The 16900-nt window shown below is 33.6% G+C and overlaps 1 protein-coding gene across 1 annotated transcript in view; it reads left to right on the top strand.

Annotated features, from left to right (window-relative positions):
• Positions 1-16900, top strand: part of LOC145692677 (uncharacterized) — a 1521027-nt gene that overhangs the window by 1389942 nt on the left and 114185 nt on the right. Inside the window, exons 391-394 of the mRNA XM_081768059.1 lie at positions 1976-2029; positions 8052-8123; positions 10634-10705; positions 13052-13123. Of these exons, the coding sequence (XP_081624185.1) occupies positions 1976-2029; positions 8052-8123; positions 10634-10705; positions 13052-13123 (270 nt within the window). The remainder of the gene's footprint in view (positions 1-1975; positions 2030-8051; positions 8124-10633; positions 10706-13051; positions 13124-16900) is intronic.

Here is a 16900-nt window from a genome sequence, read left to right as displayed (position 1 = left end):
TTCTGTTCAGCTTCGCTACTCGCACTCTGCCCTGTTATGGCCTGTTCACACGTGTCATATTCATAATTAGGGAACGTAAAGATTGTACTGTACACTAGTCATTGTGATTGCATTGTGTTTGTCAAGACTGGAACAACACTCCGGGAACTTTTTGACTGTTTCTCCGGGAACTTTTTGACTGTTTCTCCGGGAACTTTTTGACTGTTTCTCCGGGAACTGTTTGATTGTTTCTCCGGGAACTTTTTGACTGTTTCTCCGGGAACTTTCTGTATATATATATATATAAGAAGAGAAAGTGAACTCCTTAGGGTAATAAAAGCTGGGTCTCCTATTTCAAATATGGAAACACTTACCTCTTTTCCAGGACAACTCCATGTAGGTAGAATATAAATATATATATTTAATACCTTTTATTAAAATAACAGAATCAGCTTACACAATAAAAGTAAGAAAATTCTCATCCATATCAATGAAAAGGATATTACAAGTTCAGCATAATTCTTTTTGTAGGTGGAAGTACCATCAAGACTATGCTAAATGGAAAGTTACATTTAGACATTGGATTTTTAAGCACTTTAAATTCATGAAATATGCATTGCAACTGTGTTGTTAGATGTATTAAAACATGCACTTAATATGCACTAACAATGCAATAAAAGGTAGCGTTTTCAAACATGCAGCAAAGTCGTAACAAAATTTTAAAGGTGAAATATAACTTTACCTTTCAGAGACTTTGCTTCGAAATTTATTTTTTATGACACTTACAGTTTATATACTCCTAGCTTTTTAAAAGACACACAAATTATGAGATCAAAATCAACACAGTGACATGAGAACATGATTTTTATAATTGTATTTTCAAGTCATTTTTAAGGATTTACTTCTTTCCGTGATGAGCCTTACAATACATATCACAAGATGCTTCTCTTCAATTTTTTGTGTCGATTTGTGACATTTGTAGCCACAAAATGACCAGTTAACATCCGTAGATGTTACTGGACAATATTTACACACACACAAGCAAGTTTAATGTCTATGTCTTCTGGCAAGTTCAAATTTAACACTTGAAGGTATTGTCCCTTGGCTTCAACTGTTTTATAGACGGAGTTTCTGTAATAACATCCGTCAATTTATTTTCCACAGAGCGCCCAAATTTACTACTGACTGGATTTCATGCTGAACTTTATCAACTAGAGCTGAGCGTTCACTTGAACACCATTCCTCGTGTCCAGTATTTCAGAATTGATGTCGACATGACATTACAATGTCTTTATCACTATCAGATTTCGCTTAACGCCTTGGCAATTGTATGCGTCTTTTGCTGTATTGATCGATTGCTAACATTATTGGTCCTCCATAAACCAGGCATTCTACCATTTTCCCATACAAAAAGCCGTTCTGTTGTATAGACATGTATGTGTATTGAAAATACAAACTAATATTGGATTTATTCCATCCTATTACCGTAAATCTGAAATAAAAACTTATAGAATATGCTGAATATGATCTCAAGCACCAATATATGCTCCAATCTTTGAATTATGCACTTATATGCTCTATAAAATCTGAAATTTGAGCTTTACCACTGTCGTTAGAAACATCTATCAAGTTTAACAGAGATGCATATACGCAAACAAAATATGCATTTGTATAAAATTCCAATGTGTAATTATGAGGTAAGAAATTTCTCAGAAGAATTTTAATTGCAAAGTTTTACGATCTGAAGCTTAGTTGTTTACTAATAGTAACAGTCTCTACTCGGATTTAGGCAGTAAAGTAAATTATCGCAAATACTGGAGTAAAAAAATGTTACTAAATTACATATATTATTTAATTTGAACTTGTATATTTTCATATAAATATTAGTCTAAGAACTATTATTTCAATATAGTTTAAACAACATTAAATACAAAAATATTAGAGTAAGTTTGTTGCATGTATGATTGTTTATAATTATTTTCACCTTTTACTTTAGATTCTTATGACTATCTTCTGATGTTGCGACAAGAATTCCAAAATTTCTCTAGAGGTTTGTATGTCACAAGTTTATTTAGAAAGTACATTGAACGTTAGTGCATTTGAATTACGATATTTTTTGTTTGTTTTAAATACGAACAATCTTCTGTTGCAATGATTTTATTTAACACATTATTAAATACTATTTATAATTTAAATTAAAAGTTCCATGATTGAACCTAGAATGGAACCTGAATAGAACTTATTGTACCAATGAGCTGATAATTGCTCCACCTTCTTAATTAATATGAACACTGGGTTGTTTAAGCATAATAAAAGTTGTGGTATAATCTATGTGACAAGTATCCAAGGGCGCCGATTTCTCTGTAAATTTTGGGGGTGGCATTCAGATGCAGAAGACATAAATGAAGATTTTAAGACAAATTGCATTCAAATTATACCAAATATTGTATATTTATAAATACAATACGGGGGCCCACATGAGCTTTGGGAAGGCCCGGGCCCTCTCGGGCCCCCTCCAGGATCGACGCCCTTGCAAGTATCAACATTGATTTCAAGAACAAAAGGTTAGGGAAGGATCGTAGTAGGTAGTCCAATGGTTAGCGAACCGAAATGGTAAGCCGAGGACCTGTATTCGATTCCTAACATAGTATCGCATTTTTTCACATTTTTCATCGAATTAGCAGCTATGGAGGATATGATGTAACGAAAACCTGTTAGTTTTTTCTATTTTGTCATAAAATTCACACTTCGGTATTTTTCACTCATTAAATCTCTGAGCCATATTTTAATTCCATTAATACGATGTTTGATTTTTAGTTCCCTATACAAGTTGTACGATATTAGTAATTAGTGCTAATATTTAAAAAAAAAAAATATTAAAAATACTAAATTATTGATATTATAATATTGCGAGCGGTGATTATATTCAATGAGAAAAAGCAAAAAGGTTACTACTCACCGCAAAGAAATATGTAGCAGAACTTTATTCTACATGTAACTGGTAGCGCTTCCTTCTTCAGCTTGGGGTAGACTCCAAAAAGGATTTTTAAAAAACACGAAGGAAAGGTAAAAATTGGTTATAAAGTAAAGATATATAAAAAACAAATCTTCTGTCAAACATTAAAACACACGGGGATAGATGCTCACTGACATTGTACACTGCTGTTCACTGTTTTCTGTTCTTGCTTTCCAAATGGTGAAAGTATGTATGGAAAGATTACTCCAAAGATTATTCCAGTTAGATACACAGTTAAAAACAGTTTGGAGTAGAAAACATGCTTGACTTCCTTTGTTGCTGCAAACTCCATCCATTTGGCATTTTTTGATGTTGTGGAAATGTATTCTTCAATATCAGTAGACCTGGCTCTACAGGCAGTGGAACTGGCTTTACTTAAACTAAAAGTGAACCCATACGAGATTCAATTAATCTTTCGACTAATAGCCTTTTGTCTAAGGAACAATTTCTTCCAATTTGAAGACACTATTTTCCGACAGGGCGATGGATTGGCTACGGGTAATGCTCTTTCTCCAATACTTTCTAATTTAGTACTGGACATGTTTGAAACCAATATCCTTCCTAAATTTCCTTGTATAAGATATTTTCGATATGCTGATGATACTTCGATTTTGTACAAGGACCCTCAAGAATTAAATAAACTGTTCGATGAGTTTAATCAAATTCACCCTAGAATAAAATTTACGAAGGAACTTGAAGAAAATGGTGCTCTTAATTTTCTTGACATTACCATTAAAAGACATGACAATAAATTTGTTACTTCGGTATACCGCAAACCTTCTGCTGGTACAAAATATATCAACTTTAAAACATCACATTTATGGTTTCAGAAATTAAATATTTGGAAAAACTTTTTTAGGAGAGCTCTTTTACTTTCAGACCTCTCTGAGGATCTCAACAAGGAAATACAATATTTATTACAAATTGGACAGGAAAATGGTTTCCAAAATCTTTATTGTTAAAATGGTACAAACAGGTACAACAGAAGTCGTCGTCGCCCACAATCAACCAACAACAGATGCCGTAACTGACAGATGGATTGGCGTCCCTTTGGTTCCACATTTTTCAGCAAAATTAAGAAGATTCTGCAAAGACACAACATCAAAATTTCAGAAGTTCCTCCAAAATCTATAGATAAATACATAAATAATTTGAAAGCATTTTTACTGACCCTTTACAAAGCAGTGGCGTCTATCGGGTGAAATGTCAGTGTGATAGAGTGTATATGGGTCAAACAAAGAGAAACATTGGCACTAGAATAACTGAACGTTAGTACGTCGAAATCTCGGAATCTGCAACAGTTATCCGGTCTAGCAACGCATCTTAGAGATTATAACCATCATATCGTGGAATCATGTTTAATTGAAAAAGCAAAAACATCAACGGAACGAAAAATTAAAGAATCATATATTCACAAAGAAAGGCCCTCACTTAACCTGGATAGAGGAGAAATAAATATCATTTGGAGTAATCTTTTCACTACATACTTTCACCATTTGGAAAGCAAGAACAGAAAATAGTGAACAGCAGTGTACAATGTCAGTGAGTGTCTATCCCCGTGTGTTTTAATGTTTGACAGAAGATTTGTTTTTTACATATCTTAACATTTTAATAATTTTTTACCCTTCCTTCATGTTCTTTTATCCTTTTTGGAGTCTACCACGAGCTGAAGAAGGAAGTAGCATCTTCCGAAAGCTCTACCTGTTGCATGTAGAAGAAAATTTTGCTACATATTTTTTTGCGGTGAGTAGTAGCTTTTTTTTACTCATTAAATTATTCATATTTATCAACATATTAATGCTTTGCACTTTTAAGCTTTGTACTTTCAACCGATTCAGTTATATATATATATATATATATATATATATATATATATATATAAAGCCGAGGGAGGATCAAATGAAAACCTTAAAAATGCAATCAAATGACGTAAAGTTGGACGATTGCTTGGATACATGGCAGTAATATGTTGAGTTGCACTTAATGACCAACAGGTGGCAGGGTGTTGCTGGAAGAACGACGAATGCGAAAGCGTCAGTATCACGGTGGCCTCCTCACTGTCCATATGCATCACGTTAGAATAGCATTCGGTGATCCGGTTTTGAGAGTTAAAGGTGTGAAACCAATTGAAATCCATCGCAGGATGTCAGCAAAGTATGGTAACTCGTGTTTGTTCCTGCAGTAAGTATACTAGAAGTGTAGGAAGTTTAAAAATGGCATAACATCTTTGGAGGATGCTCCTCGATGCCCGACCGCGACAGGCTCGTAGTGACCGACGAAAAGATTGCGTTAGCGGAACAGCTTGTAACAGAAAACAGGCGTATTACGCTGAAAGAAATCGCCACAATCATGAATATTAGCTTTGGTTCAGTTCAACGTGTTGTGCATAATGTTCTGCATTTCAATAAGATGTCTTCAAAATGAGGCCTACGTCAGTTGACTGCTGAATTGGAAGATCGTCGCGTCGCCGCCTGTGAACTTTTGTGTTGTTTTTCAACGCCGAGGGTGATACTTCCCTGATATCACCAAATTTTTTTCCAGGATTTTATGCGTTTGGACACTCAGAGATGCGATGAGAAGCAAGCATTTGAATAGTGGTTAAGGGGTAAAAAATACGGTGCATTAGTGATTACTATCTCGATCAAAACAATTCTTATTGGATAAATGCTGAGTGGAAGATTGTGTTTGAAAAGTCCTTTAAGTACTGGCCAATAATAATAAAAACACCAACATGAATTTCCAGATTCTCTTTCCAAACAAAAGATACAAAACTTAAACTCGCCGTCTGACAGGAAGTTGCACCATCTCTTGACAAGTAATTGTTGTATAGATTGCATAAGGTGAATCTACATTGCCATCTTTTTTTTTATTTCTTTGAGTTCTATTTCATCTCCCGTGAACAAGGTTCTCGGGTAGAGATGACATCTTACAAATGCAAAGATTGTTCGTGAATCAGAAATGTGAAATATGTAACCAAACTTTGTTACATTTCTGCCAATGAAAGTTATGAACTTCAAGCCGGGCGACTATTACATCATATGTAGTTGTAGCATTGGGTCTAATTGACGTAATTTCTGGCTTATTAGTTCAGAGTTTCACATCTCTTAATTTTTCTATTTATCTGCCCCTCGACATCGGAAGATCTCTGGAAATTTTGTCATTCCATCGGAAACAGAACATGAAAGTGTGTACTCCAACCACAAGCTCGTCAATCAATCCAAGTTACATGGGAAACTTTTTGAATATTCAATATTACAAAGCTACATTGATAAAGTACAAAATTTTTATTTTGTACTGAAACACCATACAAAAGCAAAATTGATTGGAAAGAAGAAAGAGAGTTTATAAGTTTTTGTAGATATTATAAATGTTGGATATGAGCATCCCTGGTAACATGGCAGACGTTCAAGCAATAATGCAGTTCTTTACAGATGCATCAAAATGTATCCTAGGTTATCTGCTATACTACGCTAAAGATGCACTTAGCATGAAATGCACTTCTTATGCGGTGTTTGTTTTTGAATTTTGTACGAAAATCTACTTGGATTGTTACGACAGACACTATTCGTGGAAATTCCATCATACAAAACGCATAGTTTATCTTTGTGGGCGCCATTTGTATTGTTAACTGTTTACACAACAAGTAATGGTCTAGCGCGAATTTGACGTAAACTACAAGTATAGATTATAGATCTTACAAACTTCCTTTCTTCTTTGTGATCAAACACTTTATTTCTACACATTCTTTTTGAATTGTTCCGTAGTTGCAGAAGAAGACTTGCCTCAGTAATATACCGGTATATTACAAGGTTAATTATAATATACCGGTTAATTTGCAAAAGTGTTACAGTACACACATGAAGGATATATGAAAAGAACCACAAACTAATTAAGTTTATACACCGTCTACAAATGTTCAATATGTGTCCCTTTTGGTGACACGACACATTCCAGACAATACTCGAGCTCATTCCATACATTGCAGCATAGTCCATACATTTGTAGCATAGTCCTGTCAAGTGTCTGCACTGCAGCACTAATGCTTTCTTTGAGCTCGACTAAGGGTTGTGGTAGTGGAGGTGCGTAAACAAGGTCCTTAGCGTACCCCTACAGGAAGAAGTCGCAGGGCATTAAATCAGGAGATCTGGGAGGCCAGGTGCTTTTTTCCTTTACATTAGCAGCTAGTGTCCCTGAATTGCCGATACCACTGCAAAATGCTTTGTTTACATGCCGGTTCTTTTCCATACTCTTCTGAAAGCGCGTTGCATAGCTATAACAGATGAACATCTGGCATATTCAAGTACACAAAAACTTTTTTCTTGCTTTCCCTCCATTTTCGACAGGCACTAACCTCGTACCGCCACACTGCCACACTCGATCGGAAAGATAATGGACCCGTGCTGCCAACTGGAATACACAATACAAACTTGGTGAGTTTGTGGATCTTCATATGTGTACGTATGAGTATGTGGTTCTTCATATGTGTACGTGAAATACTTTTGAAAATATAGCCTTTTCAAAATGAATGAATCATTTATGCTAACACTATATATCTATATCTACCTCTCTCTCTCTCTCTCTGTATATATATATATATATATAATTAACCTTGAACATTGTGCTTGTGAAATTCATAGTAATTTTTTAATACTTGTATATTTAAATAGATAAAAGGATTACTCTGAAAATAACCATTTCAGCTCTAATTTTATAATATGAGAACAATCGATTGATATTATGAAGTGTAAGTTTTTATTAGTGTTTTTTTATGTAGTTACATCATCTATTTACTTATTTAATACTGAATAATGTTAAGATATTTCCCAGATTCAAATATTTTTTTAGGGTCATGATTGCTAAAGCTTGCTAAAAAACTAAAAAAGTTAAGTTTTTTAAAAGTAATAATTTTCTAATTTATTTCAACAGTAATGCTTAACAATCTGGTTTCTTTGAATACGAATACCGGAGAAACGTCAACAACTATAATGGTGAATAAAGTTAAGCATATATATCTCCATTTCACTAGGTTTATGATTTGTTTTTATGGTTATTTCAGTTGCAAGGGCCAGATATCGTTTCTTTGTCAAGAGGATGATCGAAATATTGTCCATGAACGTAACAGTTCATGGTAAGTATATTGTTGTCTATGATATCAACTGACAGAAGTGTTTATGTTTAAAAGCTTGTATCTTTTTACTTGGTGGACATAAAAAAATCTTACTTAATAAATAGAAGTAGAAGTTAAAAGAAAAAAATATGTTGTATAGACTTTAAAGATGAAAGAAAAGTTGCTAAAATCTGTCACGATATTTAGTTACCTATATTTATTGCACGTGATTTGATTTCGGGAGAATTGCATTTTCTTTTTTACCTTGTTTTCTAAAAATATTTTATCTTAACTTCGCAAAAGCGATGTAGGTAAATTATAATATGTACTTCGTGAATTCCCCAAATAAAATTTGTCAAAATTTTGGTTTTGATCTTAGAATAAGAAAGGTTTTTATGGTGGTTTAATAATTGATGTAAGTTCTATTTTACTGTAAAAAATCGTACTTCGTAACAGAACTGTCTACTATTAAGAAACAAGAAAATATATACAATATTTGCTGACAGTCTTACCATATATAAGAAATATAATGCCATGTTTGATATAATTCGTAACATTTGGATGTTAATGAAACGTTGTAACAAGATGTTACATATTTTAAAACCATTGATTTCATAAATATCAACATCGTCGACTGAAGCCTTTAACTGTTTGTACTGTATCTTCTCAATGTTAATTGTTAATAAAGAATGTATTTTTTAAAAATAATAAATTAAGTCCTATTCCCTAAGTTTATGTACAAATTATGCATTACGACGTTATCGGAAACTGATGCTAGATGCCAACAGGTAAACACCAAAAATTTCTATTAAAGAAATTTTAAAAGTATAATCTGCCAGGATCCGAACATTGGGTACAAAATACAATACCAACACCGTATTTGTGGTTTACTCCCTTTTTATCAAACAATCTCCATGGTTGACCTCTAACACCGGGTACCTACCGTTGCGGTCCAGGCTTCAAGGTGCATTTAGTATTGTAAACCTGAATCTCCCTCAGAAAAGGTCTCATAAAGCCTCGGGTTTTATTCTGAAAAAGTCTCATATAGCCCCGGTGAGGGAGAGTACTAAGTTCACATTGATTTTATATAGAACACCTAATGTTTTGTCTGTGAGAAGGTTCCTCGCCGCACTGCACTAAATATATGAAAGTAACGAAACATAAATATTAAAACATGCACATGTTCTGGCAAAATAAACTCTTACCTGAGAAACAAATTATATAGATCAACATGAGTCTCATAAAAATTTCACTCGAATTTTATAATAATTTTATTACAAAAACCATAATTTAAATTCACTCAAAATCAATTTTGATTGGAATATTTCAAACACTTGAGAACATTTGCACTACACCAAATTATTTTGCACTTGAGAATAAAAGAATAAAACTGTATGTAGTGGCCCGCTAAGTTTATTAATGAACCGACCGAACGCACAAACGAAATACGAAAGTCCGCGAATCAGATACCTTTATAATTGTCTCCAATGAATCCACATTATTTTGTAGGAAGTAGCCTTTTGAACACATAACTTTCATTTATTCTTTCATATTGATTTAAAAATAGCTGTTGTGACTTGATATACCACTACTTTTGATACTAATGTATTCACTACATTTTCTAAGGTTCTTTGGTAATATTTTTAATAATTGACGAACTTAATATTAAAATTGAGGTATGAGGAGGTTGCACAGTAGACTTAAAATGACTGATGTCAATGCCCGCGTGAGCTAAACGTCACCACTCTCACAAACAAATGGAGCGGATTAATACAAGCATCTGCTGAATTTACTTCCATTGGAATTCGCACATTTTAAATAGCATAATGTTTCAAGGAACTAATGAAAAAGTTTTAACAGCTTTATATTAAATAATCAACACATACATATGTCACTGCACTAACTATGAATCACTAATCGCTAATGGAAAATCAATCACTAATGGAAAATCAATCACTAATCAAAAATCAATCACTAATCAAAAATCAATCATTAATGGAAAATCAATCACTAATGAAAAATCAACTACTAATGGGAAATCAATCTCTAATGGAAAATCAATCACTAATGAAAAATCGATCACTAATGGGAAATCAATCTCTAATGGAAAATCAATCACAAATGAAAAATCGATCACTAATTTAAAATCAATCTCTAATGGAAAATCAATCACTAATGGAAAATCAATCACATTAAATCGCTACAGTTTACGCTCTCTTGGGATGGGTTGCTTGCCAGTCAGTACAAAAGCACTGCTATGAAATTCCATGCCAAATTTGGAGTGACTGGAGCCAGTGCGTTTCCTAGGTGGAAGAGGTACTAGATGGAGAACTAAAAGCTGAACTGCGTTGCTACGAATAAAGTTATTTCTGCATAGAATTTCTTTTCTTAAAATATTATTAGTCCACTCGCAACATTAGACATTTTTATTGTTTATCGACCACTTACTTATAAAGAAAATAATTCGATTAATCTTTATAATTCTTTTTTATATAATTTACATTATTTTAAATTTGATTTTATTTTCTTAGAGGAAGAAGCTGCAAGAAACGAATTTATTTCAAGAATAGCCTCCATCTGGGATTCTCAAAGTCCAAATGCAGGTATGCATATTAACTTACTAAGAATCTCTATCTTACTTTCATTATACTCTCCTAGTTTTAAGCAATTCAATAGTTGTGAACAAATGAATTTAATTAACATAAGTCATTTAGACATTTTTTTTTTTGAAGAAAGCTATTTGACTTGACAGATTGCATATACAATGCTTATTAAAAAGTACTTACTTCTAGTTCCTGGTATACAGAAATACTGTGATTAGTAAGGAGTTATAACTAAAAATTTTATTTTTCAGGAATATTCAGGAGATTTAAATTAGTGCAGTATTAACAATTTTCTTCAAAACTCCTTAAGGACTTAATTATCAGGAGATTTTCTGGCAAAAAAATACCCTTACTTTTATTGCTTGTTTGAATTGTTTGAACATAGAAGAGTACATAATAAAAATATTTCTTCATAAATTTTTTGCAGTGCGTAGAAAAAAGAAGCTAAGAAGCTTGCAGAATTTTATTCCGAGTTATCTCGGGGCTATAAGAAGGTATAGGAACGTATAGGTATAGCTGAAATATTCGTGCAGGGACGATACTCATTGCCAAATGATATACATAATATGGTGTGCAATACATAATAAAATAACGTTTCAAATGTCCTACTTGGTATCATGAGTTTCATTCCGAGTATTCTCGATACAGAGTGATTCAGAGAACAACTACATAAAATTCAATACAGGAACTCTAGTAGCGCTGCAGTACAAAGGCACTAGACACTCTACAATACCCCTAGAGACATCTGTTGAGCAAAATAAGTACTTCGACCACTAATCGACGGCTTGTTTCATGATAAATACAAATGAACAAGAAAGTTACGAACGCAACGAGATAACTCAGGGGAAAAAAAATACATTTAAAAAAAACCGAGATAACTCGGGGAAAAATAATTATTTTTTTAAAAAAACGAGATAACTCGGGATATGTCTTTAAGGGGTTAACTAATTACGTTATTAGTGAAGTGAAAAAAAAACAAGTGAAACAAGTGAGATTGAAAGCAGTGTTTATCTAATTAATACTAATCGCTCACCTAAGATCAGTTAGTACTTATGAAAAAGATTTAGGTAAATGGGAAATTTTAAAGACGACTAGTGGAAGTGAGAAAAGTAATGCTATTTAGAAGATAATAAATGGAATGAAGTTTCACAAACAACGTTAGTTTTTTTTTTCAAATGATATGTGCTGAAGAAGGAGATAGGTTTCTACTGAAACATTCACTTTCAAATAATTTTGGCTTTTGGGACAAGTACTTCTTTTAATGAATAATATTTCCTAAAATTCAAATTTGTTATCCAATCTAGATGCTCTTCTCTGTTTATTTACACATATTTCTGACATAATGACGTATCTCGAACAAAATCAAATTAAATGAAATCTCTGAATTTAATGTCCCACGTTTATGCTCTTTAGTTTAAATTTAACGTCCCATGTTTATGCTCTTTAGTTTATATTTAACGTCCCACGTTTATGCTCTTTAGTTTATATTTAACGTCCCATGTTTATGCTCTTTAGTTTAAATTTAACGTCCCACGTTTATGCTCTTTAGTTTAAATTTAACGTCCCATGTTTATGCTCTTTAGTTTAAATTTAACGTCCCACGTTTATGGTCTTTAGTTCAAATTTAACGTCCCATGTTTATGCTCTATAGTTTAAATTTAACGTTCCAGGTTTATGCTTTTTAGTTTATATTTAACATCCCACGTTTATGCTCTTTAGTTTAAATTTAACGTCCCAGGTTTATGCTCGTTAGTTTAAATTTAACGTCCCACGTTTATGCTCTTTAGTTTAAATTTAACGTCCCACGTTTATGCTCTTTAGTTTAAGAGAGACGATAATCAAGGCATATTAATGGTGATGCAAGAATTGCTGGAATGGAAATATGGTAGCAAACAGGAGTACACCCTAGAAAAGCCACGGAAACGATGTTGTCTACCACAAACTGCATTCGTCGATGATCAAACTAGGGACACCATGCACCAGAAGTAAGCAGTGTGTTACTGAGCCACCGTGTTCCCGCATACTTCGGAGAGAACACTATCCGAGAAATAGGAAAGGAATAAAGAAGGCGGTCTCGTACCTGTACGTTAGATACATCCCCGCATTTACTTGGTGTGAACGTGGAAAACCCAGGGAAAACCTTACTCAGGATTACTGAAAAAAATTTACACTTTTCCGAACCCTACCGGAAATCGAACCAAAGATGAAATCACCTACGCTAGATGAGGCCACTTCTATCTAGATGTGTCAAACAGTTGTTCGTAGATACACATTTTAATTCGAAAAAAAAAATTGAAAAGCTGTGCCCGTATTTAGTATTGATGTAAACATTTCTTTTATCTGTAGGTGATGCTCATGCGAAAGAAGCCTACATTACAAAGATGCTTGAACTGTGGACATCATTAAAATCTTGGACAGGTAACTTTATATTTATTACGATTTACCCTAGACAAATGCTTATTTGGATATTGCATGCCGATTGACACTAAATAAGAACAGTCTTTCGTTTTCTAGATAAATTTATGAAATATTAAATTGTAAGATTTCGATATAACGTACAACTGACAATATTTTTACTTTTATAATATTTAAAATCAGTCTTATTAGAGTTTCAGTTGTATATTTCCCATCATCCGTATGTAACTTAAAAGATATTTGAACATTATGTTTTGTCTAACCCAAAGTTAAAAAAAAAAAAAAAAAAAAAAAAAAAAAAAAAAAAAACACGAGCTTTCACGTCGAGAATGGCCTGAAACAAGGAAATATGTTGTCGCCATTATTATTCAACTTAGTTCTGGAATACATTATAACGAAAATCATAGATAGCAAGCAGGGCCTAGAGTTGAATGGTATTCACCAGATTAAGGCATAGAAATATGCTGATGATATTAATTTAATAGGGGATGATAGGAGAACAATACAAAGAAATGCAGAGAACATATTAAACGCTTCCAGGGACATGGGTTCAGAAGTAAATGCAGAGAAAACTAAATACATGGAAGTTCGTCGAAATAGTAATACTGCAAATTATGGATGCGTTAAAATCTCAAATATTATTTTTAATAAAGTGGATACTTTCAAATATTTAGGATCAATATTAACGGACGGAAACCATATTCATGAAGAAATTAAATGTCGACTAAAAGCATTGAATTCGTGTTATTATTTAGTTGAAAATCTTTCGTCGTCGCGAATTCTGTCGAGGAATTTGAAGCTTAAAATATATAAAACGATAATCATTTCTGTTATTCTGTATGGTTGCGAAACGTGATCGCTTACTCTACGGGAGGAACGTAGACTGAAATTATTTGAGAGCAAGATGCTGAGACGAATATACGGGACCCAAGAGAAACGGGAATGGGTGAATCGGGAATGGCGGAAACTTCGTAACGAGAAACTACATAATTTATACAGTTTACCAAATACTGTTAGGGTCATCAAATCTATGAGGCTCAGGTGGGTAGGTCATGTAGCAAGAATGGAAGAGAGCAGGAACGCTTTCAAAGTCTTAACTGAAAGATCAATGGGGAAACGACCGTTAGGAATACCTAGGCGCAGATGAAACGACAATATTAAAATGGATCTCGCAGAAATAGGAATACAAAGTAGAAATTGGATCCAGTTGGCTAAAAACAAAACTCTATGCAGAGCTTTTGTGACACGGGATTGAACCTTCGGGTTCCATAGGCCATAGAAAGAGAGAAAGATGTTTCGTGTAAAAAATTAACCATGTAATTATTGTTGCTACTACTTTCGTTGAAATATATTTTTAAATCAATGTACATCGTGCTTTTTTTTTCATCTGTTTAATATCCTTATATAACATCAAAATCTGAAGTTACAGAGGGTAGTGCACAAACAGTTCCGAACCTAAATGGGCTTCAATAAGATGCAGTTGGCGGGTGCACAGAGCATCTTACAACATCAAACCCACAACGCCACCAATTCCGGCTCCATTGTGTTTTGTAACAAACTGTGATAAAGTAACGTCAAGTACGGGACAAGAATAAACGACCAAAATTTTCATTAGTTTTAATGGCATTTTTGGTCATTTATTTTTGTCCCATACATTATTATAGCTCAGTAGAAGGACTTAGGTTTTTATTTCAAACTAGAAGAATACTCGTTCTTCGCACGGAGAGAATACATTTCATTCTGGACATAAAGGGGTGAATTTGGATTTAAACGGTATCGGAAGTGTCACTGTTCGCCTCAGCGACACCGAAACTATAGATTCGGCACTAATATCATTTTTATATATCTCTCCCTCCCCCAAGTTACGGGACTGAATTTAGATTTAAACGGCATCGAATGTATCACTGTTCACCTCAGTGACCCAAAAAACTATGGAATTAACACTAACATCGGTCATCTTCGATCACTTTTAAATGTGTCCCCTTCCCAATTCCCCTAAGTTGCACCATCAAAGTGAAATGATAAAAACACTCCCAGGTCCGAACCTCATCTAGATGACAAGTTTGACTGGAGATCGGTCTCATGATTTAAAATTTGTTAAGTTTTCTTATTTTTGTGTCTCCTCCTCCCGCTACCCTACGTTGTACCATCAAAGTGAAATGAGAAATACCATTCCAGGCCCGGACCTCATGTATATTGAAAATTTGATCGAGATCTGTCGGATAGTTTAAGAGGTATGAAGTACAAACATAGTCAATTTCATTTTTAAATATAGGCTATAGATGGATTGCTTCTGGCTGATGATACTTGTGGGGTTCGGAGAACAAGATCATGGCGGCAATTAAGGAGGTATTCTTGATAAGACTTACTCCATTCTAAAAAAATTTTAACAAAATTTTTAAAAGCATTTTCTAAGGGCAATGAGTTCATTCACTGGCTTACAGCAAGCAAGCACCATGCCATCTTCATTTTTGTCGTCTGCACTCCAATCCCAATGAGAAGAACCGAATGTGTCCTCAGGGAAGGAGACACACATTCATTCGGAAGGAGAAGAACAGATAACCAATCCTTGGTACCATTGATAAAACACCCAAGTACACCAAGAACTCAATTATCGCATTAGTGTATGTCATGTGACAGAAAGCGTCTTCATTGATTACACGTGATCTTAAAGTAAAACTGAGAGCTTTTCTTTCCAGTGAGACATAGAATGTCTCTGTATTAATATTGTGATGTTGTAGAATGTAAAAAAGTTTTTCGAATTATTGTATAGATCAGTTAAAATTAATATCAAGAGATATGAAAATGTTAATAAAATATTTTAGATTAGAATTTAAAATGACGGATATTCCATAATGAACTTATTAAACAGTTGCTATGTTATCAAGTAGCGTTTATTTAGCTATTTTAATGGAAGTTCCTTTGGATCTTTCACGTATTTGTTTCTGACACTGTTAGCAATATATCAGTAAGTAATACATAAGTTAAAAAGTTGCTCTGAAAAAACAAAATATTTTCATATAGAAGGAAAACGTGATTTTTTCAAATTTTATTCACTTTCGCATAAATTTGATAAATATTAAACATTTTTGCGGTATAGTACGAGGGATGATCGAAAAAAAAGGTTATTAAGCATAACACTTTTATGTTATTCATTGTAACTTAACGAAAATTTATTTGTAAATTAATAACCTATAACTTCAGATTCTGATCATGTATATCCGAGAAGCGGGCACTAAAAATGATGACGTCTGAAAAGATGGTCAAGAGTTGAACTGAGGTCAGTGGTGTGGTTTCTGTGGGCCAGAAACAAATTGTAGAGATGTACGGGGAGAGCTAAATTTCAAAGCAACATGTAATGAAACCTTTAAAGAAAGACGAACCAATATTATTAATGACAACTCTTAACACAGCGGTAGACTCAGTAACTTCAAAAACTATGTCTTGGAACGACTAGAGCACCCCTTCTACAGCCCTGACCTAGCCCCAGTGACCCATTTTTTTAGTCGTTCTAAAGAAAAATATCACTGGCCACCATTATCTGGCATGTGATTGTCACAACTGCTGTCTCACGGTGGCTATGAGAACTTGAAGCTGATTTATATGCAAATGGTATAGAAAACTTTATTTGCCGTTGTGATAAGCCACTGCACATAAACTGTGATTACATCAAGGGTTATTGTTGTGTGCCCTCTATTATCGGTTGTATTGATCTTCCAGTATGTATTACACATAAGCCATAATAGTCTTTGTAATCTTTTTTTTATCATCCATCGTAAT

This window comes from Thermobia domestica, chromosome 8 (assembly GCF_964235325.1).
Source record: "Thermobia domestica chromosome 8, izTheDome1.hap1.1, whole genome shotgun sequence".
NCBI classification, from domain to species: Eukaryota; Metazoa; Arthropoda; class Insecta; order Zygentoma; family Lepismatidae; genus Thermobia; species Thermobia domestica.
This window is presented reverse-complemented; position numbering and strand designations above follow the sequence as displayed.